Consider the following 27517-nt stretch of genomic DNA (forward strand, 5'->3'; position numbering starts at 1 on the left):
ATGGACTGGCAGAGGCTTTCCCAGAACTGAAGTGAAGGACGCTATTCTGTCCCTGTTAAGAAAGCATTGTCCTGTTTCTACCTGTGGCCAGTTAGCAGGGACCTGAGCAGTGGTGGCCCCAAGGAAGTTAAAACCCTCTTTCTGCTTTGACAGGCAGGGCACTTGTCCAAGGCTCTGGAGTTGGCCTTTGCCACCCAGCAGTTTGCTGCCTTGCAACTCATTGCCGAGGACCTGGACGAGAAGTCTGACCCTGCCCTGCTGTCTCGTTGCTCCGACTTCTTCATTGAGCATGCTCAGTATGAGAAGGCCATTGAGCTGTTGCTGGCTGCCAAAAAGGTAACTCGCAAAACCCGGTGGTGGAAAAATCCTATTCCCTGGTCCAGTCCTCTCAATCACCAAACTGTGCCTTTGGCTTGTGGGAGCTTATTTTGCTTCTGTTCTTCTCCCTCTCTCCGCTGTAGTACCGCGACGCCCTGCAGCTTTGCCTGACTCAGAATTTGACCATCACTGAGGAGATGGCTGAGAAGATGACCATCTTGAAGGAGTCCACGGAGTTTTCAGAGGACGCCCGGCGGGAGCTCCTGGAGCAGATAGCCGATTGCTGCATGCGGCAGGGCAATTATCACATGGCCACCAAGAAGTACACGCAAGCGGGAAACAAGCTGAAGGTGAGCATTCTCAGCTGGGGAGGAGCCTTGGGGAGATGAAATGGCCCCTAAGCCGTTCATGGTGGGTCTGCTAAGGAGCATATGGGAAGTCTAACTGGGACGGACAAGGGGACTGCTTATATACTTCATCCCAGTGTGTTCATCCAACCCGTTCTCCTCAATGGCATCCTCGTCACAGGCATCTGAATTTCAGTAGCATCATGTCTAGATTACTGTAATAGGTGTTCCTTGGGGCTGCCTTTGAAGATGGCTCGGTTTCTACTGCTAGTGCAAAATGCTGCTTCCCGCCATCTTCCAGGAGTGAGAGACAGGGAACGCAGGATGCCATTCTTGCCCTTCTACTCTGACCTCCTGTCAATTTCCACACGTTATCTCTTTTCGAGCAACAAACAGCCCCTGGGCACCCTGCTTTCTGGCAGTCTCCAGTGTAGAGTTTGCATAAAGATGATTGCCGTGCAGAATTCTGCCAAGTCCAGAGTGGTGTCGTGGTTGAGAGCAGGTGGATTCTAATCTGGAGAACCGGGTTTGATTCCCCACTCCTCCACCTGAGTGGCAGAGGCTTATCTGGTCAACCAGATGTGTTTCTGCACTCTTAGATTCCTACTGGGTGACCTTGGGTCAATCACAGTTCTCTCAGAACTCTTGGCTTAGGAGCCTAGGAGCAGCAGTGGCGTAGTGGCTAAGAGCAGGTGCACTCTAATCTGGAGGAACCGGGTTTGATTCCCAGCTCTGCCGCTTGAGTTGTGGAGGCTTATCTGGGGAATTCAGATTAGCCTGTGCATTCCCACACACGCCAGCTGGGTGACCTTGGGCTAGTCACAGCTTTTCAGAGCTCTCTCAGCCCCACCCACCTCACAGGGTGTTTGTTGTGAGGGGGGAAGGGCAAGGAGATTGTAAGCCCCTTTGAGTCTCTTACAGGAGACTCCTACAAGCCCCTTTGAGTCTCCTACAGGAGAGAAAGGGGGGATATAAATCCAAACTCCTCCTCCTCCTCTTCTTCTTCTCCTCCTCCTCCTCCTCCTCCCCTGAGCAGACTGTTTCTCGCATTTGCCTGTGGTTAATATCATTAAGTCTCACCCTGGTTGTTACAGGCAATGAGAGCACTTCTGAAATCAGGAGACACTGAGAAGATCGTGTTCTTTGCCGGAGTCTCCAGGCAAAGAGAAATATACATAATGGCTGCAAACTACCTGCAATCCCTGGATTGGCACAAGGATGCAGAGATCATAAAGTACATCATCAGCTTCTACTCCAAAGGACGGGCTCTTGACCTCTTGGCTGGCTTTTACGACGCCTGTGCTCAGGTTGTGGCCTCTTAGTGGATTTAGAGTTTGGGGCCGATGCATGCAAGTTTGTAGACTCAAACCCGTTCTCTTCCATCTAGGCGGAGGTGGATGAGCACCAGAATTATGAGAAGGCGTTGGGGGCCCTCACCGAAGCCTACAAGTGCTTGTCGAAAGCAAAGGCTCGGAACCCAGTGGAGCAAGAGAACAAACTGACCCATTTGCAGAGCAAGATGGCGCTGGTGAAGAGATTCATTCAAGCACGGAGGTGAGAGGAAATAGCTCGTGTGTGTATGGCCCCTTCCGCATAGCAAATGTCTAACAGGTTGCAGTCGGAACCAATTTTCCTGTTTTTGCATTCACATGCATCTGTGCAGGCAGCGATTGGAGCCCATGGAAACAGTCTGGACAAGCCTTTGCACGGAGATGCGTCTGTTTTTTAAAATTACTTCCCACCCATGCATAGCTAGGCAGGCGTGCACAAACGAACCACCACAGCCATGCTGATGTCTCATAATATGACCATCTGCACCTATGCAGATGTAAACCACAAATCTTTTTTTAAAAAAAGGAAAAGGAGGCAAATAAAACGCCTCCTGCCCGGCCGTTTGCTTGCAAGTGGTTGCCACCCGGGATTTTTAAAAAGACTTGCTAGTTTAGCGATTTTTTAGAAACCCGGTGTGGGGAAAATAACACGGGGCAGACTCGTTTTGGGGGCAGGATCTGTGCGAAGCTCCCCCCGCCCCAAAATGGGCTTTTTAGTGTCACACACCCATTTATTGGCCCATGCAGAAGAGGCCTAAAGTGTGTTGGCATTGACTGCCTGTCTCATTAACAGCGGCTGAAATTACACTTGTGAAGGGGAACAGTACACGGGTCACATCCGCATCCCACTGCCTGTTCTTTGGAGTCGCTTTGCTTTCTGAGACTCCAGGCTTCTTTTCCCCAAAAGCCTCCCTTTTCGTAGAATATAAAGTGGGATGTCTGGCAAGTATTTGTTGGAAAAGGTGAAACTGCAACAACATGGTCCGGGCCTTTCTGTCACTGTGTGACATGTTCCCCTTTCCAGACTTTACTCAGAAGACGCAAAGGAGGCAGCCAGGCAATGTGAACTGCTCCTGGGAGAGCCGGATCTTGATAGCGCCATCCGTTTTGGAGATGTCCTGGGCTTCCTTGTGGAGTATCACCTGCAGGTCCAGGAGTTCCAGATGGTGAGTTGGGACAGATACGTAGCGTGGTGTAATGGTTAAGAGCAGGTGGATTCTAATCTGGAGAACCGGGTTTGGTTCCTCACTTCTCCACCTGAGTAGCGGATGCTGATCTGGTGAACCAGATGTGTTTCCACATTCCTACATTCCTGCTGGGTGACCTTGAGCTAGTCATAGTTCTCTCAGAACTCTCTCAGCCCCACGTACCTCTCAAGGTGTTTGTTGTGGGGAGAGGAAGGGAAAGGAGCTTGAAAGCCACCTTGAGTCTCTTTACAGGAGAGAAAGGTGGGGTATAAATCCAAACTCTTCGTCCTCCTCCTCTTCTTCTCTGCTGCAAAATACTTTTGTGGAGTCCAAGGTTCAGTAGAGCACACAGTACAATCTTGGGAGGACTGTTCCAATGCATGAATGTGTTGAGAGGGGTAGTGCTATTGCATAATCAAATGCTTCCCCTCCCCCACCCCCACCCCCAGAACATCCTTGCCCATAAAAATGAGTTCATCAGGGGAAACGTCATTACCAATATACTCATTTTGCGCTTGTGCAGGACGGGAGAGTATCAAGTGTCCCATCTCACACCTGCATTGTGACTTGTTTCTACAATTTGCATTTTTTGTGCAAAGTAAAAACAATCTCTTGGCAGGTCAGTTTTATATAGCTTGACTGTGGGATTTGTAATTGCCAGCTCTTTGGGAAGATTATCAGTTGGGTTCACAAACTGGTCAGGGAATATTGATCCAGAGTGGCCCTGAACCCTTGAACGGCCGGCCACCTGGCAGTAACAGTGGAAGTTGAGGGGAGAGGATGACAAAGCCGGGGAAACCATTTGTATGGAGCCATCTGGAGTGGAGATGATTCACTAAGAGCAGGAAGCGTCAGACAGCCTGGAGTGAAACAGGGAAGACAGAGCTTTGCAGGGCCTGGGCAAAAAAGAGAAAAGAACAGCTGATCTGGAAGTACCAGGAGCTCTCCAGGCAGATGGAAATCAAGCAAAGGGAGCCTGCAGCTATCTAGAAAATCCTTAGCCAGCTGAGATGGTCCTGCATGGCAGGGGGCTTGGACTTGATTGTGTGTTCCTGCATGGCAGGGGGTTTGGACTTGATGGCCCTTGTGGCCTCTTCCAACTCTATCACTCTATGGAAAAGTTTTCTTCCGAACCCCAGCGCCACAAAAATTCTGGATTGTGGTTCTGGTTTGGGGGTGAGCTTGACAGGACGAAAGCATTTCCAAACACATGCAGAGAAGATGGGGAGATCCTTTGGCCGTAACGTGCTGCGTTCTCCGCAGGCTTACCGCTACCTGGAAGAGATGCGGAAAAAAATCCCCTGCGTGAATCTGAATTATTACGTGACTCAAGAGGCGGTCGAGGCGGTTCACAAAGGGCTGGGTATCCCCCTAAGCCGGAACCCTGCTCCGGAGAGGATTCGGCACAACAGCATGGAAGACAAGGGGGTAGAAGACGAAGTGGCCGACGAAGTGGAGTTTTCCTAAGGAGCAGGAGGCTGCTTCAAGTAGTAAATTTGTAAGAGGAGGAAAGTTTTAATTTTCTGTCTGGACATGGATTTAAAGTTTCATTTTGAGAAACGCTCGCCCTTGAGTTGTTTAGTACACAGTCTTAAGAGTCCACTTAAATTAGTACCGTGGAACTGACACTACTTTGAACATAAATGCTGGGAGAGTAGCCCTCCCGCCCCGGGGTCACACAGCATCTTCTTTGTTCTGGCCAGGGCTTGTGTGGATGGAGACAATGCACCTGTCAAACTGGCAAAAATGCAGGTTCTGGTTCGCTGCCAACTGGGTGCAGGCCTTTTGGCACTGCAGAATTGAGTGGCAGCCTTCAAATCACTCTGAACCTGATCAGCCCTGCAGAACAAGATCCTCCTGCCCCCCCCCTCACGTTGGTGTCCTCGTCTGTGTTTTCCCCTTCCCACGTTTTTCATTTTTCCAAAAATCAGCACCTGACATAGTGTTACAATAAGAGCCCATGAGGTTATCTCAATTCCCAGCTTTCAACAAAAAGCACGTTTTTAGCCCAGTTCGTTAGTAATTTGCCTTTCCCCTCACCCATCTGTGACAAAAGGGGACAGAGACTTCTTCTTTTTTTTAATTGTGAATGAAAGCCAACAGTCAGAGGAACTAGTAGGTAGACCATTCCGTCATTCGAACGCTCTTGTCAGTTCCAAAAGGGGGAGACTGTCCGCTGCAGGGCAAATGCCTTTGAGGAAGTCCCGTGGCTGCTGTGCTGAGCTGACAGCTGTAGTGGCCATGGGGAAGTTGCAACCAGCGCACCCCCGTGCAGGGAAGCGCCTCTCTCGTCGGGTCCTCGTCACTCGAAAGGAACCGTTCCCAGTTTCTTTTTCAGGTTTTCCATCAGGAGCAGGTTCTGCAGGGCCAGACTCCTGCAGTCGCCATCCGGGTCCTGCTCTGCCACATCTGCAAAACATAGGAAGGGGTCACACCAGAGGAGGTGGGGGAGGGGGAGCAACTTGAGGAAACCCCCGCAAAGCCTGAGTGGAGCTGTCCTGGGTGCTTTAAGGAAAGGAACAATAAAAGGAAGGGCCCCCCCTCTCCCCAAATATCCAGCTTGCTGGACTTCAGACCAGCCTTCATTTAATAACGATACTTTCATACGGCATGACTTCCGTGTAGCTAAAGCACATGAACTCTAGAAGCAGATAATGTATTAGCCTGGTCCTGGAAACTCCCGTTGGCGAGAGGGTCCGTTTATAGCAATATTCAGCATAGCCCGTCTTTTCGCCTGAGCCTCAAGGCTGCTTATAATAAGTTCCCAACATCTAAGCATATACAGAGATCCAGCATGGCCATGCTGGCAGGGGCTGATGGGAATTGTAGTCCACGAACGTCTGGAGGGCCAGAGTTGGACGCCCCTGCTGGGGTTAAGAGCTGGGTTAATCTGAAGAGCTGGGTTTGATTCCCCACTGCTTCCCATGAAGCCAGCTGGGTGACGTTGGACCAATCACAGTTCTGTCGCAACTTTCTCAGCCCGCTTGGAGGCCAGGAATGGCAAGCCACCATCTCTTGCCTTGAAAACCCTACGGGGTCACTATGAGTCTGCTGTGGCTTGACGGGACTTTCCACCACGAACTCATAGAGTGTACAATGAAAGTCCATTAACCTAAAAAAAAATTCCCACAGCTCAAACCCCTGTTCAAAGGCCTTGAAGAACCTTTAAAACTTCTAACGATGACATCCCCTCCAGCTTCCTCAGGGGGTCCATTCCACAAATGTGGGGGCCTCTCCTAGAAAGGAGGGCTCTGCTTAACCCCAAGCCAGCCACCGTAAGCAGAGGAACAAGGTGAAGCCAGCAGCCGAAGACCGTGGGAAGAGGCAGATGCCCTGCGAACACGCAGTCCCAACCCGTGTCTGCACAGAAGACCCCTCGAGGAACAGAAGCCTCAGGTAAGAACAGCCCATGCCTTTTTTAAATATAATGTGGAAGACCAGAAGCATTTTTGAAGACTGACCAACTCTATTCCAACGTAAACCGTACTGAGTTATGCTCACTTAATTAGATGCGTTGAGAGTGTACATTCATCAGGCTTACTCGTATACATAACAAAACATCTTTGCCTCTCATCTGTATAAAGTACATACGTGATCTCATTGCTCCTGAGTTAAAGAAACTATTTCGGCTTAGATATTTTTGAATGCTGCCATGACAAGAATTTGGCATATCTGTCACACTGCGTTATATTTCTTTGAGGGGACACTGGCTTCATTCATTCATTCATTCATTCATTCATTCATTCATTCAATTTAATAGACTGCCTACCCCCGAAGGGCTGTTGAAGACCCGGGTGCTAATTTTATGTAACGATCTAATGTTTGATCACAGTCATCCATATATGTTATTTGTATTTACTGTTGGTAACGAAGACATTGTATTATCCGTTCTGACCGCTGAGGAAGGCCAGAGGGCCGAAACACTTCTGATTTTAGGTCATATAGTGTGATACAGGATTCCTTTGTGTTTCGTCATTGCAATTTTATGCACACAAGGCAGGCCATTACGGGCCTTCTACTATGATGTGATTCTTTTAATTTGTAAAAAATGCACTCGTAATTCTGTTGTACGGCTGTTTCCTATCTAGTGGCCCCAGTCAATCCTTGACCTTTGGGTACTTAATTCTTGTTACAGGGTTAAGTTTGTAATTTTTCCCTTTTCTGGTTTGAGACTGTACATTCATCAGGCTTACTCATACACATAACAAAACATTATGCTTCTCATTTGTATAAAGTGCACACCTTTTGTAGCGCGGAGAGAGTGACTGCTTGACTTCTCCCTTTAAGCTGCTGGCTGTGTTACACAGCAGCAGCTCTATGGCACTTTAAGTTGGTTGTGTGTTGTTGTTTTTTGCAAGGTTCCAGTGTCTTGAACAGCTGTACAGCAAAGAGAAATACTGCCAGCTGTTACTTTTCCCCAGCCAGCCACAGTAGTAAGGGAATAAGTCTCGTCTGCTGAATTTCAGTTTATCAGGCAGCCTTTACCAAGAGGACCAAAAGAGGCTCTTCCTGACTGACTTGCAAAGTGGAAACCAGAATGTCAGGGGAGGCGGGGAGGCTGGGAAGAGTCTGAACGAGCAGCAAGGATATCCTGTGCGCACACGCAAAGTGTTGCGAGCCCAGCACCAGGTCAGGCTGCGTACATGAGTCACTCCAGCGGAGTGGGGCTATTCATAAAACGAGAGAAGGGTTTCAGAAACGGGTTCCATTTCTCAGCAGATGCGTGCCGGCTGCCAACAGTGGTGCACAGCAACACCCCCCTTCAAACAAAACCTGGAGAGACAGAGAGTCACCCTGAAGGAATAAGGGGAATGCCAGACAGTAGATTTCCTGTTGGTCTAGAGAAATGCTGCATTCCATACTCCTGTCTGTGGGCCCAAGGAGGGTATCATGGCACCTGCAATACCGGAGAGCCAGCGTGGTGTAGTGCTTAAGAGTAGGTGCACTCCAATCTGGAGAACTGGGTTTGATTCCCCACTCTGCCACTTGCATTGGTGAGGCTTATCTGGTGAACTAGATTAGCCTGTACACTCCAATACATGCTGGCTGGGTGACCTTGGGCTAGACACAGTTCTTCAGAGCTCTCTCAGCCCCACCTGTTTCACAGGATGTTTGTTGTGAGGGGGAGGGGGAAAGGAGTTTGTAAGCCCCTTGGAGTCTTCTTACAGGAGAGAAAAGGGGGGGATATAAATCCAACGCTTCTTCTAGTTTGACAGAGGCATGTTTTTGTTTTTAACAACAGCCTATAGTGTTACTTTTATTTGTTACAGCTTTTGACCAGCATTTTGAAAAAATATGCGACTATAACTCTACACAGTATAAAAAGGAATAAGCATACGACGTCTGCCCAACACTCAGCATAGAAAAATACCAAATACATTACATAAAATCATATGTCATCAAATACATAGCTATTAACATGACCCTTATTCAACAAAGCGCTCCTTTTCCTTGAGGCTGGAAAGCAGAATTTCACTACATCATAAGAAATGATGGCCTTTTACCTTCAAACGATCATTTAATAATTAAGCTTTCGTCAGCAACAGAATGAGTTAAGTAGCCGAAGCGACGTATCCAAGGATCAACAGTAAACCTTCTAATTCCAGAATAAAGCTCACAGTCCAGCAGATTGTACGACAGAGACTCCCATCAGCTGTCGCCAAGTCACCGGGGTAGCAAAGCCATTTAAATATGTAACAATAAGAGTGATTTTCAAATGGGGGTAAACTTCTGATGGACGGGGGGGGGGGGGGGGGGCCCGCTTGCCAGCTACGTAAGCCTTCCTGGTTTCTCCTTGCAGACAGGCCCACAGGGTTTTTGCACGGGCTGCTGGAACCCTCTCCACACACGTACACCCTTTTGATACTGCCGCAGAGAACGTTCAGCTCCTACTCCTTTGAGAACAGGTTTGTGGCGCAAAGATGTGGCTGAGCAAGTAACGCTCGAGCACAGGAGTCAAGGAGCAGGGGAAAACCCACACTGCGAGTTGTATCAAGTTGTGGGAAAGCTGGAATCCGTGACCCACATGGCAGCCCTTTTTCCTTTTAAGGGTATGGCTTTGTGGCTTTCAGTGCAGGGGTCAGAGGCCTGCTGCCTCTCTGTCATTTCCTCTCCATCCCCTGCAGGAAGCCAGTTCTCACTATAGGGATGGCGAGGGAAACCAATACAGAGGAGGGCAGGGATGCTGAGTTGTTTCCATCATCCAGTTTCTCTGCAACTTGCCTCTTTGGCCCCAAGATGTGAACTGTGACTCTTTTCCTAGACCCTTCCAGGGCAAAGATGGCCCCCTCGCTCTAAAGACCGGCCATTTCCTCATCCGCCTGGGAAACTCCAGCCATCCATTTCCCCAAGAAAGCAACGCTTTCCCTCTCCTTGCCCAGCCCAACTCAGCTCTGGCAACCCCTTCTCACCTGCCAGCCAGGCCTGGGTCTCCAAAAGTTCCTCCGCCAGGTCTTCTAAAAGGCGTTCAGCAGGGATGCTGAGAAGCGTAGAAGAGACTGAAGACAGAAGGCCCTGGCGCACGTAGCTGTAGGGAAAAGAAACACACTGGCACCTTCTGCAGCTAGGAGGCCCTTCCCTTTCTGATCAATAGCTCTGTAGCCTTGGAGCCCATATGGAGAGAGAGCGGATAGATGTTCCTTAACCCTCCTGCCTTGCACATACATGAGCAGTTGTGCTTGAGAGCCAGCGTGGTGTAGTGGTTAACAGCAGGTGGATTCTAATCTGGAGAGCCGGGTTTGATTCCCCACTCCTCCACCTGAGTGGTGGAGGCTTGTCTAGTGAACCATATGTGTTTCCGCACTCCTGCATTCCTGACGGGTAACCTTAGGCTAGTCACAGTTCTCCAAACTCTCTCAGCCCCTCCTACCTCCCAAGGTGTCTGTTGTGGGGAGCGGAAGGGAAAGGAGTTTGTAAGCCACCTTATTTATTGATTGATTGATTATATTTTCATACTGCCCTCCCCCGAAGGGCTCAGGGCGGTGAACAGAACAGAATAGAGCACAGAAATCAAAGCTAAAATCCAATAAATATTAGGTAGTTTATGGCTCTATATAAATAACCCCATCCTATTAAAACGCAGCATTATTAAAATCAGCATAAAAGATGGCGCCTACTATCAAGTCCCCTAAAACAAAAGGGGGGAGGTGGACGGCAGGACCCACTGATGTTCGGGCGGGGGGGGGGGGGCATCAGCAGCCGGCCTCCCCAAAGGCCCAGCGGAACAGCTTGGTCTTACAGGCCCTGCGGAACTCATTAAGATCCCGCAGGGCCCTTACAGCTGGAGGGAGAGCGTTCCACCAGGCCGGGGCCAGAGCTGTAAAGGCTCTGGCCCGGGTGGAGGCTAGCCGCATCATTGAGGGGCCAGGGATCACCAGTAAATTGGCCTCTGCCGAGCGCAGAGACCGATTCGGGATGTATGGGGTCTTACAGCAGAGAAAGGTGGGATATAAATCCAAACTCCTCTTCTTCTTCTTCTTTGCTCCTTATGCCACCATGGACTATGCTAAGCCCAACACAAAGACATTTCCATCCCAAGGTAAGGCACCAAAAAGAGCCACCGAAAATGGTCCCAGGAGCATCTGTACAATGGGTTGTCAGGATGGTGCTCAAATTCCTGCTTTGGCCACCTAGAGGGGGGTGACTCTCACTCGCTCTGAGTGAACTGACTGCTCTTTTTGTTAGATCTTGTTTGAAACTGGCCTCCTGCTGTCATGCTTCCCCCACCCCTGGGGAATCTTTCTGCTGTGAATGTCGTTGCATCAACGTAGTGGATAGGATGCTGCAGTGCATGCGAGGAAGGGAGCTCCGGCTCACGAGAAGCGTGCACTGGAACCTATCTGGCTAGCCTGCAAAGATGGCCCTCGACTCCGGGCATTATTTGGCTGCTGCAGACCAAGGCGGCTGCCCGTCTGAACTCTAGTCCGGACAGAAACTCACGCATCTGTGTGAAAGCGAAGGGTCCAAACAAATTCGAGCAGTGCCTTTCCCATCACAGCTGCCACCTGGAGATAGGAGGGGGAAAACACAATTGTTGGAGATATATTATAATGAATTGATGGAGATATATTAAATGAAATGGACAGAGCCCAACGGAGAATTTGGTCACATAATAAGGAAAAGCAATACAGAAAAGTAAATATATTTTGATGCTGGAGGCAAACCCCCCCAAAAGGTGATTAAACATAGAATAAAATAAAGAACAGCAACATCCAGTCTTTTCCTGATGCTGCAAAACTCTGCTACCCAAGTGACGACATCTCCCCTTGCCTGGCGGGCACATCTGGCCCTGAGTGTTACATGACAGCCCTTCCTGGGAACATCTGGCTTATTCTGGCTGTGATTTAAGACATGATTCAAAAGCCAGGGATGCAGAATTCTGAAAATGGAATATATTTCACTAAAAGGGCCAAAACTTGCATGTGGCTGTTCGCTACATTTGAAAATAAGAACCCTGATCTCTGGAGGCTGTTGGCATGCTTGTAATAACCTGGAAGCAGTGTGTGTGTGAGAGAGAAGATAGCAGCCAAAACCAGCGTGAAGAGTATGAATCCTGTTCAACCTCAATCGCAAGGATCCCTATTCAAACTTTCTGAGGTTTCTGCTTCATGCAGGAGATGCCCCTGTTTGAAGGATTTTCTCCGTGATGGTGGAAGTGAGGAGTCTGTGAGAGGTACTGAAGAACTGTCACCATCTGCCAAAGCTAGATGGTAGTTCCGGAACCAGAGGAAAAATACTAGCCACTCTGCCCTGCAACACACACCACAGGGGTTGTCTTCTCCTACCGCTGTGTTTTAGATACACTTTTGAAAGTCTTGTTTCTCACCGCAGTGTTGACAGCAAAGTACATCAAGACGGCCAGCGTGTGCGCCAGCCGGCCGAGCACCATGTGATCGTCACCCAGAAGGTCAAAGGTGGCCTGGGATCTGGGAAAGAACACAGAGACATTTTGAGTGCCTTCCGACGGGATCGTGGACCAAGTCAGGGGCTCAGCAGCTGGTCCAGCAAGCCGACTTCAGCAGGCAGCTGAAGTGGTGGGTTCCACATTTGGACCAATGAGCCACCAGCCCTCTGAAGCCGCTCATCTAAAAGTGCTTGCACTCTTTACCTGTCGAAGTTCTGAAGAAGCGGAAAGAAGAAGTGACCGGCAACTGGGCCAAATGTGTTGGGAGCGCACGGTTGCTCTGCTCGAGATGGGCCCTGTTCCAAACAGAGCAGAAGAAGCTGAATATTCTGTTTCACTCTTCCAAAAAGCCAGCTGAAGGTGTCCTTTCCTTTCCAGGCACTGTTCCACATTTTCGTGCCACCCGCTTGCGGTGGTGCGAAAAATCCAGAACTTTACAAGCCAAGATGGGAGATAGTTCCAGCTAAGAAAACTGCTCCCTCGAGGCAACGTTAGTGCCTGTTCTCCTCTTGTGAGTTCCTCACCTTGTTTTTTTGGCACATGCTTGGGTTAGATTCTCCAAGGACTTTCTCTAGCTGTAACATCCGCTCTTTGATTTCCTCACTAATGGCTCATTACTAGTTCTCTCTTTTCGAAAAGCACTAAAAGGGCAGCGGAAACCTTTTTTCCTGGGAAAGAGCTGAGCATTCTCGATCCTAAAGCCCCTAATACGTGAGCTACCACCAACCCCTTGGCTGCCCCACCGACCCCTTGGCTGCCCCACGGTCATCACTTCCGAAGTTCCAAGCCTTACCTTTGCAAACCGCCGGGTCTTGCTTTTGATCCTTTCTTCCACAACTTGTCGCCAGTCTGGAGGTGGACCGTTGCCAGACAGCATCTGGACGCTGGGCTGTTTGAGAGTCTGGAGCTCCGGTTTCAACGGAACAGGCCGAGAGAGTTCCTGAGCGGCTCTGGCCAGCACCTGGGCAAACCAGCAAAGAGTTGTGTTGTGAGAGTATGGAGATGCAGCACGCAGACAGTCTTGTGATGCATGCAGGTTCCTTGCAAGTTGGGAATGACGCTGTCCTTCACCCGCCGGGCAGGAAATGCACTTTCCAAGGAGCGCCAAAGCGTGGTGTAGTGGTTAAGAGCAGGTGCATTTTAACCTGGAGAACCAGGTTTGATTCCCCGCTCTGCCACTTGAGCTGTGTGGGCTTATCTGGTGAACCAGATTAGTTTGTGCACACACGCCAGCTGGGCGACCTTAGGCTAGTCACAGTTCTTTGGAGCTCTCTCAGCTTCACTCACTTCACAGGGTGTTTGTTGTGGGGAGGGGGGAAGGGAAAGGAGTCTGTAAGGCTCCTTGAGCCTCCTTGTAGGAGAGAAAAGGGGGGTTATGAATCCAACTCTTCTTCTACAAGGCCTCTACAAGGGGTTATGAATCCAACTCTTCTTCTACATTCACATGACCATGGGGGGCAAAAATAGCTGGCTGAAAAGGAAGAAGGTAGATTTACTCGGGCCCAACTGTAGGAGAGCACAGCCACTTTCCACAGGCAGCTGTCCAACTTCAACGTGATGCCAAGTGAATGTCTCCTCCAGCAGGTGAGTCCTTTTGCCTCAGCCAGCACCATATTTTATTAAAAAAATCTCCTTGTGCTCTTTGGAGCTCTGTTCAGCATTAGAGACTCACAGCCAAAGAGCAGGGAAGTGGGAGAGCAGAAGTAGCAGGCAGAGATAGAAGCCTACTTTATTCTCGAAGGCTTTCATGGCCGGAATCGCTAGTACGTTGTGGGTTTTCTGGGTTGTATGGCCGTGTTGCAGTAATACAGGGGTCCCCAAACTTTTTAAACAGGGGGCCAGTTCACTGTCCCTCAGACTGTTGGAGGGCCGGACTAAAAAAAACTATGAACAAATTCCTATGCACAAATGATTGTAAAATGTTTGATTTCACCTTTCAGCCTTTCTGTCATGGCCTATTTTTAGAACAGTGACCAAAGTATGTCAAGTACAGGGTGGGCTCCAAATATTGTTGGGGAGGCTGTGGAATACCTTCCCCTGTAAAAAAAAAAAAAAGCAGAAATTTCCCAATGACGCATTCCATTTAACCCAGGATTAGGTATCTTCCTGGGTTCTTCCTCCCTAGCAGCCAGCGAGCGATTCACCAGCCTGGCTGATGCCAATGGGAGTGAGGCGGAACAGAAAGCCTGAGAGCAACACATGGAGTAGCCGAGAGGGAAGGGCGGAGCAGGCGTTGCCACATGTAAGGTTTCCAACTCTGGGTCAGAAAATTCATGGAGATTTGGGGGTGCCATCATGTAATTGCAATCAACAGCTGTTGGGGCCAGTTCCTCCTCTCCCTCGAGCCCCCACTGCACATGAATGGAGCCATCGCTGCCATGCCTGGCGGGCCGGATAAATGCCTTCAGGGGGCCACATTTGGCCCCCGGGCCGTAGTTTGGGGACCCCTGCAGTAATATTTTCTCCTGACGTTTTGCCTGCGTCTGCGGAGGATCCTCTGAAGATGCCAGCCACAGTGGCGGGTAAAATGTCAGGAGAAAATACTACTGGAACATGGCCATACAATTCAGAAAACCCACAACATCCTACCTTATTCTATCGGGTACCCCTTTGAATCCCCATTCTTTGCTAGCAGTGGAGAGGAGAAAACCACAGGGCAACGACTGATACCTCTAAGCTTTCTTTCTCATAGATAGCATAGCTGGTATGTTGTGTATGTGTATACGTACAATGGGGAACATGGAATTTATTTGAAAGTTGGAGCTGAAGGCCTGTCTCCTTGCATTTCTCCTTCTCGACACGATATAGCCCATGTGCACTTCAGTGCCAGAAGAAGCTGGGAGAGGAAGGGCGGGGCAGGGCAGGCAGAAGCTACTTACATCCAACATGTCCATGCGCTGGCGGAGGCTGTAGTTCAGGGAGTAGAACTCTGTGGTCAAGAAGCGAGACACCTCGACAACAGATAGAGGAAAGCCAATTCAGAGGCCCACTGTGACTCCACTCCCAAGAGGGTGCATGGTGTAATGGTTAAGAGTAGGTAGACTCTATTCTGGATAAATGGGTTCAATTCCCCACTCCTCCACATGAGCTGCAGGCTCTTATCCGGTGCACCGGATTTGTTTCCCCACTCCTGTATTCCTGCTGGGTGGCTTTGGGCTAGTCACAGTTCTTTGGCACTCTCTTAGCCTCACTTACCTCACAAAGTGTCTGTTATAGGGAGAGGAAGAAGTTTGCAAGCCCCTTTGCACGTCATTACATGCAAACCCTTCTTCTCTCTTGCAGCTGCCTGGCTGCTCTGCACAGGACGACTGATCAGGCAGCACTTTGAGAACTCCTTGGCAAGCAAAACCAACCAGCTATCCTTTAAATACCAATAACTACAATCCGCGACCGCGTAAGGACTCACCGGGACTGGATCCGTGGCAGCCAGAGCCACTAGAGCGCTTTGCCGGAGCCACGCAAAGCCTTCGATGTAACCCTTCTCTTCCAAGTGCAGCAGGACTTTGGTTAGTTCCACGCTCACCTGTATAAAACATCAAGGTTGGCTGCTGTTTCACTGTGTTGAGGGAGAAATATGACATGGAGAGAGAAGCATATCTGATGCAGACAGGACGGCCTGCGTGCTGAGGTGCTGCCATTCATGCATCTCCAGAGCTTTGCTGCACATCAGTTGTGGCCCACCCAGGTTCCTAGCCCAGAATAATACATGGAATTCTCCTGGTAGACTTTCCACACCATGCTGCAGCATCACTATTGAAAAAGGAAGGCTTTGGAGGTGGCTTCCTGATAATTTGGGGAAGGTCAACTTATAAAATGTCAAGGACTCAAGATAGCCACTGGTCCATCGTCTTTGTAATTACTTTCTTAGCAAACTCACATGCAGAGATTAATGTTAATCTCATTATTTGCACTGCTGACCAATTGATAGCAAAGTCAGGGGGGACACACACAGAAAGATCAAGGCCCTACAGGAAGAAGAGTTTGGATTTATACCCCTTCCTTCCCTTTCTCTCTTATAAGGAGACTCAAAGGGGCTTACAAACTTCTTTCTCTTCCTCTCCCCCAACAGACATGGTGTGAGGAAGGTGGGGCTGAAAGAGTTCAGAGACAACTGACTAGCCCAAGGTCACCCACCAGGCTTCATGTGTAGGAGCAGGGAAACAAATGTGGTTCACCAGATAAGAGTCCATGACTCATATAGAGGAGTGGGGAATCAAACCCGGTTGTCCAGATTAGAGTCTGCCTGTTCTTCACCGCTACACCATACTGGCTTGCCAAAAAGTCTGCAATGCAAGCATTTCACCTCTCGTGCAGCTGCTGTATTTCTTCGGATCAACGTCTCCAGGATGCCCATTGTGGCCTCGTACCTGTCTGCATCTTCAGGCCCCGTCAAGACTGAAACGGAAGAAAAGGAGTCCGTTCGAATTCTGTTGGCCTCTGGCAGAAACACCCCCCCACACACACACACAAATGTGTTCTGTGCTTGTCTCTACATGGAATACATACAGTGAACCAGCATTATGATTTCATGCATATGAGCCGGCTTAGTACAGAGACCAGACCAGACTCACTATTTATGCTGACTGGCAGTGACTCTCCAGGCTGTTGGGGAGAGAGGAGTCCTCCCTAACGCCTGCCATCTTACATCCTTTAACTGGAGGTGCCAGAGAACTGAACGCTGGACCTGTGGCAGGCAAAGCGCACAGACAGACACACTCGACCTCTGAAGTCGGGCCTCTCCTTTAATATAACGTAGCGCAACATCAGCCTTCCTTCCCGAGTCAACTCAGAACTCTGTCCACTCAGGCATTCTGATACTGTGATCTTCAAGAAATTGACAGTGCTAGAAGAGGAAGGCTTACCCCACCCCTACAACTGGCATTCAGCGGCATCCATCTTTGAGCACCAAACCTGTGGCACGGTCAGCAAATGTACTTCGGGAAGATGACAATATAAGATGACGCAATTCCAGCAGATTTTTAAGCGCACCAAATAACGGAAGAGTCAAGCACAGAAGGTTATCAGCAACTGTGGAAATAACCCCGGGGAATTTCGCAGGGGATAATCGTGGCTCTTTAAGCCGCAACCACAATATATGGGAAAAGCCAGATAAAAGTATTTTACATGCTCTCTCTAATTTCTTACTTTCGATACAGTCTCGGATGTAGGCGGGAGCCTTGCTCTTCCTCAGTTCTTTATCTTCAGACATGTCATACGGGACAAGGTCGTCGTCACTGTGCAAAAAAGCAGACTGGGAATGATTCCCTTCTTGGAGTCCTATCTCTGATGCGGGTGCCCGAAACAAACATGCTGAGAAACACTCTAGACCCACTGTCCCTCTCTTAAGAGGAGGTTTTAATAGTCGGATGCCATCTATTTTAAAACTTAAATAAGGTTTAATATTGAATGCTGCATTTTAAGTCTTAATTTATTTTTATCTTGTTTTACTGTTTGTTGTTAATGTTGGACACCGCCCTGAGCCCTCCGGGGGAGGGCGGTATAAAAATGCAATAATAAATAAATAAATACATAAATAAATAAATACATAAATCTCAGTCAGGTGAAAAATCCAACCCACTTTAATGCTTAGCAATTTAATCTCCACTGCGTACCTGTCCAGGTCGTAGTCGACCCCCTTCCCTGGGTCTGCTGAAGAGGCCAGGCATGGCTTTGCATTGAGTTTTGCCCTGGCGCTCGATGTCACAGGTGGTGTGTTTCTCCTGCAGCAGCAGAAAATGGTTGTGTAAACACACACACACACACACACACACCCAAGAAAGATAAAGCTATTAACATCACAGCCATCTTTCCTTAGCACAAGAGAGCAGCTTTGGGCAACCACTAGGTTGCTCCTGGCTAGGGGGTCCTGTTGAAACTGTAAGAACAAGAACTTTCATGAGCAAACTGAACACTAACACCCAGTATCTCGCTGGTCTCCAGGGCCATGCACAAAACCAAGAGACACAAGTGGCTGTGTTGGGTGGACTTAACTCTGGTTTCTCCAGTCTCCGATTAACATCCCATCCCTGCGCAGGCTTTACTGCAACAGAAGTCACTGAACAGTGTTCAAGGCTACAAAATGGAGTTTTGTACAAGCAAGGAGCTTTCCCGTTGCCTCTCTTCCTGCTGTCTTGTCTCCTCTCATAGGCTTCCTTATCTTTAAAATCAGGATGGTTGAATACAGGCAGGCAGGCCAAAAAAAAAGGACAAACCTAAACTTGAGAATCCCTGAAAAAGTTTTAGAAATGTCTTTGCTTGTTGTGATCTCCCTTGGGAGCATGTTTGTGCACAATATTTGTGGTGTCATGTGGGGCAGAGGATCCAACTTACACAGTGCCTGGCAGATCACGGACAAGAGCCTGTTCTGGTCTCTGGGTCAGCAAGGACTTGAGTTCTCTGATCTCCTCATCTTCTTCATACTAATACATTTAAAATAAAATATAAGCCCATGTCAGCACTATTCTAATGCCATATTCTTGAGGCAAAGGGCTGAAAAGATCCTGCAACGTACGCTTGTAGTGAATGCTTCTCTTGGAAGACTGTGTGGCAAAAACCTGGCTCGGTCGGCATACCTGAAATTTCAAGGCAGGTCCTGCCGGTGTTATCCTGGTACTGATGCTCTCTGCTACCACCATTCCCAGATGGCGGACCCGTGGCAAGTTGCTGTCCAGGTGGCACTTCATCCCTTCCATCATATTTATGAGCAGCTCTGGAAGGGTGAGAAGGTGGCAGTGAGACATGAACTTGGCAGCCTCCACTGTGCCGCCCAGAAACAACAGTGCCAGAAACGCATCGATAACTTTACAAGTAGTTTGCGGTGCATTCCGTATAAAATGTCTCAGCCTCTGGGGTAGAGCCAGCATGGTGTAATGGTTAACAGCAGGTGGATTCTAATCTGGAGAACCGGGTTTGGTTCCCCACTCCTCCACCTGAGTGGCCGAGGCTGATCTGGTGAGCCAGATGTGTCTCCGCACTCCTACATTCCTGCTGGCTAGTCTTGGGCCAGTCACAGTTCTCTCAGAACTCTCTCAGCCCCACCTGCCTCACAAGGTGTCTGTTGTAGGGAGAGGAAGGGAAAGGAGCTTGTAAGCCCCCTTGAGTCTCCTTACAGGAGAGAACAGTATAAATCCAAATATAAATATATAAATAAATATATTTAAATATATATAAATCCAAATTCTTCTTCTCTTCTTCCACTGAGACACTTGCTAGGGTGTTCTGGCACCAGCAAGAGAGGACAGCAGTGATCTTTCTGACCAGTGATTTATAATTCAAATCCCAAATAGTGGCAACATGGATGGAAACGTGAAGCAGCCCCCCTCAGAGAGATGAGCAAGTCGGAAAAAGACACTGCCTGGATTTCCAGCCCAGACACAGCGAGGAGGTTCAATGACAGCCCAGAAGAGCCACTGAATGGACATTTTTGTGAGAGATCTGCATGGGAAATGCCGTAGCAACTATTGTGCCCCATATAGTCTCAACGCAGAGCTGTGAGCTGCGTACAGAAATGCCCACAGCCGGCTCCGTTGAATCTCTCTCTCCCTTGTCCCCCTTTACCTTGCCTGCTGCTCTCTATTTCTGCGTCTTTCACGTGCGAGAGGCAGATGAGGATGGCCTTGCTTATGTACAGCTGCTGCTCCACCGGAGAGTGTTTCACAGCACTGCTGCTTCCCCAGGTCTCCAGCAGTTCCTTCAAGACCTGTGTGGGAATTTCAGCATCAGGTGTTGCACCCCTTCCTCCCAAAGCCTCATTTGTTTCATTATAAGGCACACAAAAAAGTGAAGGGGGCCCTCCTCGAGAGTCTGTCTCCCAATATCGGTAGCTGCTTAACCAACCTTGATCAGTAGGGGACGCTGTCGGCTATCCAGGGCTAGGTACCCAATGAGGCTCTGCAATACCACCGTCTGTAAGAAAAGCCACAGCACACAACAATCAAAAAGGAAAGGGGGGCAGTATTTTATTTTCCAGGACATGTTAAGTCACCCGACCAGCATGCTGGAACCACAACGGTTAAGAACATAAGAAAGAGCCTGCTGGATCAGACCAGAGTCCATCTAGTCCAGCACTCTGCTACTCGCAGTGGCCCACCAGGTGCCTTTGGGAGCTCACCTGCAGGAGGTGAAAGCAATGGCCTTAAGAACATACGGAAGAGCCTGATGGATCAGACCAGAATCCATCTAGTCCAGCACTCTGCTACTCACAGTGGCCCACCAGGTGCCTTGGGGAGCTCCCATGCAGGAGGTGAAAGCAATGGCCTTAAGGACATAAGAGAGAGCCTGCTGGGTCAGACCAGAGTACATCCAGTCCAGCACTCTGCTACTCGCAGTGGCCCACCAGGTGCCTTTGGGAGCTCACAGGCAGGAGGTGAAAGCAATGGCCTTAAGAACATAAGAACAAGCCAGCTGGATCAGACCAGAGTCCAACTAGTCCAGCACTCTGCTACTTGCAGTGGCCCACCAGGTGCCTTTGGGAGCTCACATGCAGACTGTGAAAGCAATGGCCTTCTGCTGCTGCTGTTGTGGTACCCAGGTTCTAGTGGTACCCAGGAAGAACAGAAGCAATGTTGCTGCCCGCAAGGCAAAATGTGCTGCTAAAAGTTTTAGAAGATGAAGAGGTAGAGACGGAGGTGTGCATATGGTACATCTGAAAGTTGCTTGACGATGCTCCAGCTCAGAAGTTAAGTATATGTGGGGCTGGGCGGGACCCAGGAACCCTTGATGACTGCTCACCCAAGGAGAGCTCTCCTTTCACACAGGTACCCATTTAATCTCCTGTGCACTTCGTGGGAATGTGCTCAAGCCATCTGCAGCCGGAATCTGACCTCTACAGATTTGTTGCCCATGTACACAGACCAGAGCCGGTAGCACAGCAAAGTGGCTTTGCCCAAAGAGCTCTGAGCTTCTCAGGTGAAGGGCAGAAGGCAGCTGTAACACCACCCAGTCCCTGTTCTGCATATGGGCAGGTGCAACCACGATGGCTTCAAGGCGGCAAGGTACCTGATCTCAGTGGGGCCTGCACAGTTTAAGGACTCCTAAAGAATCCCCTTCCTCCCTACCTTTAACATAAAGGGAAAGGATACTTTTCTTGTGCATTAATTCATTTGTTCGTTCGTTCATATATTCATTCATTCATTCATTCATTCAAAGAAAGGTATTCTTTCCCTTTATGTTAAGCGTGGGGAAGAGGAGCATTCTTTAGAAGTTCTCATGCTTTCACTCGTGGAGGGGGAGCCAAGGAAAACTTGCTGCACATGCTCTAAAAAAGGAGACCCTGAGCCTCATCAAAAACTCATAGTTCTGGCTCCACAAAACCACTGGCCTTCCTGTGAACACTAGCCAGGGAATCCTCACCGGATGGCTGTACTGAAGCAGCAGTAGCTTCTGGGTCATCACAAACCGAGCCTTCTTGCTTTTGACGACCAAATTCCCCAGCAGCCGGAACAATTCAGCAGGCCTGGCAACGCAAATGACAAAGCGTCAGCAATCCTTTTCTTCTCTCTGGCTCTGAGGCACATGACCGGCTGATTCGGGAACAGACTTCAGCAAAGTAGTCACAATGCAGGAACCAAATCTTCACACTCCACAGACCTATAGGAAGGTCTGCAGCAAGGGGCTGTGCACAGCACAACTCACAACAGAGGCGGTTGTGAGTTGGACGGGGGACACTCCGCATGATTCCCACAATGGAATTCTCTAAGGCACAGCTGTCAAACTCGTGGGCCTCCAGCTGTTATGGACTACAGTTCCCATCATCCCCTGCCAGCAGCATGCTGGCAGGGGATGATGGGAACTGTAGTCCATGACAGCTGGAGGCCCACGAGTTTGACACCTATGCTCTAAGGGGCTGGCGAGGCCTTGGCAATCGGTTTTCACTTACTCCAGCGAAACAAATGGCAATTAATGGTAATGGCAAGCGATGTCAAGTCACAGCTGACTTATGGCAACCCTGTACAGTTTCTCAGGCAAGAGGCTAACGGAGGTGGTTTGCCACTGCCTGTCTCCGCGTCACGACCTTGGTGTTCCTTGGAGGTCTCCCATCCAAATACTAGCCCTGCTTAGCTCCCAAGACCTCACAAGTCTGGGCTAGCCTGGAGCTATCCAGGTCACGGCAAACAGTAACGGCATCCACCGAAATGACAAAAGCACACCACGCTCATGCCGCAATCTTACCCTGGCACTGCCTGAACAAACCCACAGATGACAGCTTCCATCCAGCGATCCGGGACGCCCTCGATCAGCCGCCAGCACATCCGCTGCCAAATGCAATCGGACTGGATCCGATCCGTCAAGTGCAGCACCAAGACGCTCAGGAGTTCCTCTGCAATGCAAAAGGGAAAACAGTGGGGTTCTTTGGGACAGGGGGGGTGAAAAAGTCTCCCCTTGACTTCTTTTTGGCCTGCGATCTACCTAACAGGGGAGGACGACGAAAAGGAAGATTCGTCCCTTCCTCCTTTTCAGGAGTTTGGCTCTTTTAATGTTCATCATGACCTGCGCCTGTGGACAGAGCATTCCTATTTCTGTTTGCTCCTGCGGGGGATATGTACCTTTCCTCCGTTGCTTTCCGCTTGGGAAGTCTGCCTTCTGGTGGCAGAAAAGAAGAGCACTTGCTTTTCCGTTAAATCCCATTTGCCATAAAGAGCAACAACACACGAGCCCTGCGTGAGCCTCTGAGCCAAGATGTTTCCTCCCAGCAATTTCTGCTGCTGCACTGTCCCCTGCACAGAACCCTCCCGGCAATTATCCCAGCTCTTTGGAACAGAATGGCAATGAAGGTAGAAACTTGGCTTTTGTTCACAGGGCTTCCTGCTGCTTCTGCTTGCTCTTGATGTGGACCGATGCTTTAGTGCAGCTGATGGGCTGGTTTACGTTTTTATCGGCGGTGTCGACGTTATCAGAGCTCAAAGACAACAGGACGAAATGCAAGAACACTTACTCTGCCTTCCGTGTACGCAGACCTTCCCCAGCACTTGAGACATGAAGGAAACAGAACAGTCCAAACCACCTAGAACAAAGACCAAAAGCCACAGCCGGTCAGACATCAGCATCTTTTACAGCATCCTGTTCAGTGTCAAACCTCAAATCTGGTGCATTGTTAAGTAAAGTCTGAAGGTGCAGAGAGTCCATCCAAGGACCAAAGCAGGCACCAGCAGAGTCCACAGTGCGGTGCAGTGGTTAAGAGCAGGTTCACTCTCATCTGGAGAACCGGGTTTGATTCCCTGCTCTGCCACTTGAGATGTGGGGCTTATCTGGTGAACCAGATTAGCTTGTGCACTCCAACACATGCCAGTTGGGTGACCTTGGGCTAGTCACAGCTTTCTTAGAACTCTCTCAGCCCCACCTGCCTAACAGGGTGTTTGTTGTGAGGGGGGAAGGGAAAGGAGTTTGTAAGCCCCTTTGAGTCTCCTTACTGGAGCGAAAGGGGGGATATAAATCCAACTCTTCTTTTTTATTGGACCACGTATTATGCAAGCTTTGATTTTCACCACACGTTTCCTATGACAGTGTCCACTGGACCAAATTTCTCTCCTGAGAAGAATTCTGTGCAACTCAGAAGCTTGCAAGCTGCTCTACTGATAGAAAGTATTGCTGTGCTTCAGCCCGTGAAGCAGCAGCCCTTGCAGGAGCTCACCTCGCAGCGATTCTGAGATCCTTTCAAGCACTTGGACGATCTCTGCAGCGAGCAACGGGAAGTAGTTTTGGGGGAAGAAGATGGGGTGGTTTTCTTCCCGGAGCTTGTTGGCAAGGTGGTCAGGCAGGCAGACGACTTTGTTGAGGAGAGCCTCCTGCAGCACCAGAGAGCCAGCTTGGGATTGCTGCTTGCACACCTCCCACATCAAAGACGACAGCCCCCCTCTCCGTAGGAACTGCTCCAAGACGTCAGTGACTTTATTCAGACGGAAGCTGGGCCTGCAGAAAAAGGGATTTCCCACCTTGGTGTGTTAACGAACGAGGAAAAGGCAACGCAACAGGGTCGCATCGTCTGGCTATGTTGCGTCAACATCATGTGGAAGTAACCCTTAATCTCAGGCAGCTATTTTCCTTTTTGTAAAAAAGGAAAACACAATTTTCTAGTTGTGGTTTTAGTGGTAGAAAGTGCTGTCGAGTTGCAGGTGACAGGCAAGAGAAAAATAGAGATGGTTGCTGTGGCCCACCTCTATGTACAGGCCCCAGCATTCCTCTGTGGTCTCCCATCCAAATACTAACCAGGGTCAACCCTGTTTAGCTTCTGAGATCTGATGAGACTGGGCTAACCTACAGCTGTCCAGGTCAGGCCCTAGTTGTGGTGAAAGACTCAGACATGCAAAGGGAACATCTACAGAAGAGTCTGGGCTTCATCAAAGCCGCCCTCACAACAAGAACCACACTCTCTTGAGGTGGCAACGACAGACACATCATCCCAAGCAGCTGGTCTCGGCTATCGCCTCCAGGAACACAGCTGACAACCTGCAGAGCAAGGTGGTAAACATCTGTCAGGGGGTTCTCACAATTTTTGTTCAGTTCTCTCCAGTTTGGCACCGTGGTGCCACCCAATTTGGCTTTTGCCTACCCTGAAACAAAGAGTCAATTCCAGCTATCTTTTGCCTCCCCTGCTTCAGAAGAACAAAGGAAGTGTTTGAAGGGAGCATCCACTCAGAAGCAGTTGCCTCTGTTGTAGAAAATGGCTGGGTTTACAACCCCCCAACCTTCTGCGATTAGATCCTCCTTCCCAACAGCCATTTTGGGTGGCATGTGCTATCCTTCCTGAAGATCCTAAAATCACAGGTCTGCCTTAGTTGACTGCTAGTTCCAAGTTCAGAGCAGAGATTCCAAAAGAACAGTAGAATTTTAGAACTGGAAACCGACACCATAAAAGCCATGCTTACCCTGTAGAAATGACAGAGTCCATTAAAACCATAAAGGACTGATCTGCCGGTCCTTCGAGGAAAAAGCTATCCCACAACTCCTTTTCCTCGTCTGACTGGAAAAGCTCTGGCCAATCGGGAGTCAGGTTACTGATAAGGCATTGCAGAAAGGTCGTGAAATGGCTGTGGATAAATTCTTCCTTCTCTTTCACAGAGGGTGGACTTCCAGTCCCACCTAGGTATCTCTTAATGGTCAGCAAAGCCTCACAGATCTGGATGTTATCCTTGGAAGAGGAGAGGATGCTGTTTGCCTCCAGCACTGCACGGCGAACCTGAAGCGAGTCCATTTCTCCTGGCCGCCGATGGAAAATGTTGAGAAAAGTGGTTTAAAGGGAAAAAAATCAGATTAATTGTGATATGGCTATCTGTTACTTTGCCTGGAACTGAAAGCACAGAACAAAACTGAAAGCCAGGAGGCAAATGTTTTCAGGGTCCCACACAGACTTCTGTCTGCGAACAGTTCCCCAAGCAAAGAAATTTTGCAAGCCATGTGACATGATACAGTCGTTTTACACCAAGTTTCTATAACGTGCAGTGTAGCTTCCTGATGTTGCTTCCAGAACCGAGGTGACACTGTTAACTAGGAAGTACAAGGACAGTGGGATATGTTCAGGACACAGGACAACGGGATTTTAAAAAGGGAAACTCTGCCTTACAGTGATCTTGTAGACTTTAGAAGTGGTTTGTGTCCACCTCGCCCCCTAGCATTCACTGGAGGTCTCCCATCCGTATACTTGTCAGGATTCGACACTGCTGAGCTTCTGAGATGAGGTCAAGCTAGTCCAGCCGAACCACTAGGTCCGAACCACTAGGTCAGAGCTGGCATTTCTTTATTTTATCTACCTTGAGCACCTGGCTCGAGCAAAGCGGAATGGAAAGTGGTTAAAAGGGGGCATTCTCACAGCCTGACAGGCCCAGTTTAAGCAGGGTGAGCCGCAGTCAGTACTTGGATGGGTGGCAACTGGGTTTGCAAGCCACCTCTCGGATTTTTGTTTGCCTTGGAAACCTCATAAATTCGTAGCAATTTATGAACACGGTGGTGATATGATGAAGCAGGATCCTGGTGCCTTGGCCATTACCCAAAGCAGCATGCCTGCTCTGTTCTCTTCTATGGCAAAAGGCAGTGGCCAGCTGTTAGTCCCTCGTATCTAACCAAATCCAGAAGGGCTCTCAAGGGTCATTTAGTCTAACCCTCTGCCCAGCCCAGGACATTCACAAAAACCTCCCCAGTGACCCCTGATCTATGCCTAGAGGCAAGCGAAAGACCTGCAAGATCCCTGGCCAGTCTGGCTTGCAGGAAAATCCCTTCCTGACCCCAACGAGGAGATCCTGATCCGCTTTGCCCCTGGCATGGAGGAAAGGGCCACCGGAGCCGACCCCTGGCTCATCCCTTCCTGCCCTCCCTTTTAGGAGCTGCATAAACGCACGCAACCACCCGCCTCTGCTCACCTCTTCTTGTTACCTGCAGGCGCCTTCCGGCTTCTAAGAGACGGCGCTCTCTCCACCCCCCACCCCCGTTCCACTGAGGTGTCATCCGCCGTGCGCGACGTCCTGATTGGTCGCTTTTGCCGCGGCGGCTCTCGCGCCTGGCCAATCGGGCGCTTTGTGTTCAGCGGGCCCCCGCCTGGCGTGGCGGGGGCGTGGCCAGCCCCCGTCGCGTCCTCTCGCCGGACACGCCCCGTCCGCTCCTTTCCCGCCCCGTCGTTTGTGCACAGAGACGGATGCGACGAGGAAGCGGAAGCCGCCTTATTGGCCCTGAGCGTGCGGGGAGAGGGGATGGGGTGGGTGCATTGAATGCAACGGCAGGAGGAGAGGGGGAGGGAGAAGGCAGAGGGGAACCACGATCCCAGGGACCGAGGGGATCTTTTCGGTGCTGTGGGGGAAGAGATCTGCTGGCCGGCGCGACCACGGTGCCTCCATGCATCAGGTACGAGCGGCATCGCGTGTAAATTGAGCAGGAAAGGTGCATAATGTTTCAAGGGGGGTGGGGGGGAGGAGGGCAAGTGCAGCCTTATGCAGTTTACTCACACGTAAGATGAATGGGCCTCGCTCTCCAAAGAAGCGGGGAGGCGACTGCAGCGCGGTTGGGGACCGTTGCGTGGAGGCGTGGGGGGGGGGGAGGCGGAAAGCGTCGGACAAGCGAGCCCCATCCTCCTGGGCGACGGAAAAGCGGGGCCGGTCTGGACGAGGGGAGCCAGAGGTGCACCGGATCCGGTCCATTTAAACGGACGGTGGACAATCGGATCGCCGAGGGGGGCGGGGTGCAGAATGGCCGGAGGACCGAGGCGAAAGTGGCAGGCGCCAGAGGGTCGTTCCGAGGCTGGGAGGCGGGATCTGCCGCCGTGAGCTGTTGCAAACGACCACCGGATCCCCCCGCCGCCTTTTGACAGGGCGAGTCCTCCGCCCTATCTCAGCATTGGGTGGCCTGCATTGCAGAGCGGTGAAACGAATCCTTCTGGGTAATTATAAGCGGCGCGTTTTGGATTGGCCCCGATCCGTTTTGCAGAGCGTTTCTGTAGCTGGTGTTTCA

General features: G+C 50.0%; 2 protein-coding genes across 6 annotated transcripts in view; one reads left to right on the top strand and one right to left on the bottom strand.

Annotated features, from left to right (window-relative positions):
* Positions 1-4743, top strand: part of IFT140 (intraflagellar transport 140) — a 69125-nt gene extending 64382 nt beyond the window's left edge. For both annotated transcript variants that reach the window (XM_048495001.1, XM_048495002.1), the window contains exons 25-30: positions 154-336; positions 462-668; positions 1760-1972; positions 2053-2219; positions 3021-3162; positions 4447-4743. In XM_048495001.1, coding sequence (XP_048350958.1) covers positions 154-336; positions 462-668; positions 1760-1972; positions 2053-2219; positions 3021-3162; positions 4447-4650 — 1116 coding nt within the window. In that variant the 3' untranslated portion in view covers positions 4651-4743. The remainder of the gene's footprint in view (positions 1-153; positions 337-461; positions 669-1759; positions 1973-2052; positions 2220-3020; positions 3163-4446) is intronic.
* Positions 4744-5249: 506 nt separating this feature from the next.
* On the bottom strand, positions 5250-27266 carry TELO2 (telomere maintenance 2). Of its 4 annotated transcripts, none has more exons than XM_048495006.1 (21): positions 27016-27266; positions 24949-25279; positions 23715-23992; positions 23019-23087; positions 22256-22403; positions 21437-21539; positions 19922-19990; positions 19643-19784; positions 18658-18794; positions 18416-18504; positions 17698-17805; positions 17231-17319; positions 16389-16480; positions 15492-15608; positions 14965-15036; positions 12879-13046; positions 12290-12381; positions 12008-12107; positions 11122-11186; positions 9594-9709; positions 5250-5592 (listed from the first exon to the last, which is right to left on the bottom strand). In XM_048495006.1, the coding sequence occupies exons 2-21, from the start codon at positions 25272-25274 to the stop codon at positions 5486-5488; spliced, it is 2487 nt and encodes an 828-aa protein (XP_048350963.1). In that variant the 5' UTR covers positions 25275-25279; positions 27016-27266; the 3' UTR covers positions 5250-5485. The 4 variants fall into 4 exon arrangements, with proteins under 4 accessions (XP_048350963.1, XP_048350962.1, XP_048350961.1 ...); XM_048495005.1 differs by lacking the exon at positions 27016-27266 and adding an exon at positions 26450-26563; XM_048495004.1 differs by lacking the exon at positions 27016-27266 and adding an exon at positions 26437-26516.
* Positions 27267-27517: the final 251 nt, after the last annotated feature.

This window comes from Sphaerodactylus townsendi, linkage group LG04 (genome assembly GCF_021028975.2).
Source record: "Sphaerodactylus townsendi isolate TG3544 linkage group LG04, MPM_Stown_v2.3, whole genome shotgun sequence".
Lineage (NCBI taxonomy): Eukaryota > Metazoa > Chordata > Lepidosauria > Squamata > Sphaerodactylidae > Sphaerodactylus > Sphaerodactylus townsendi.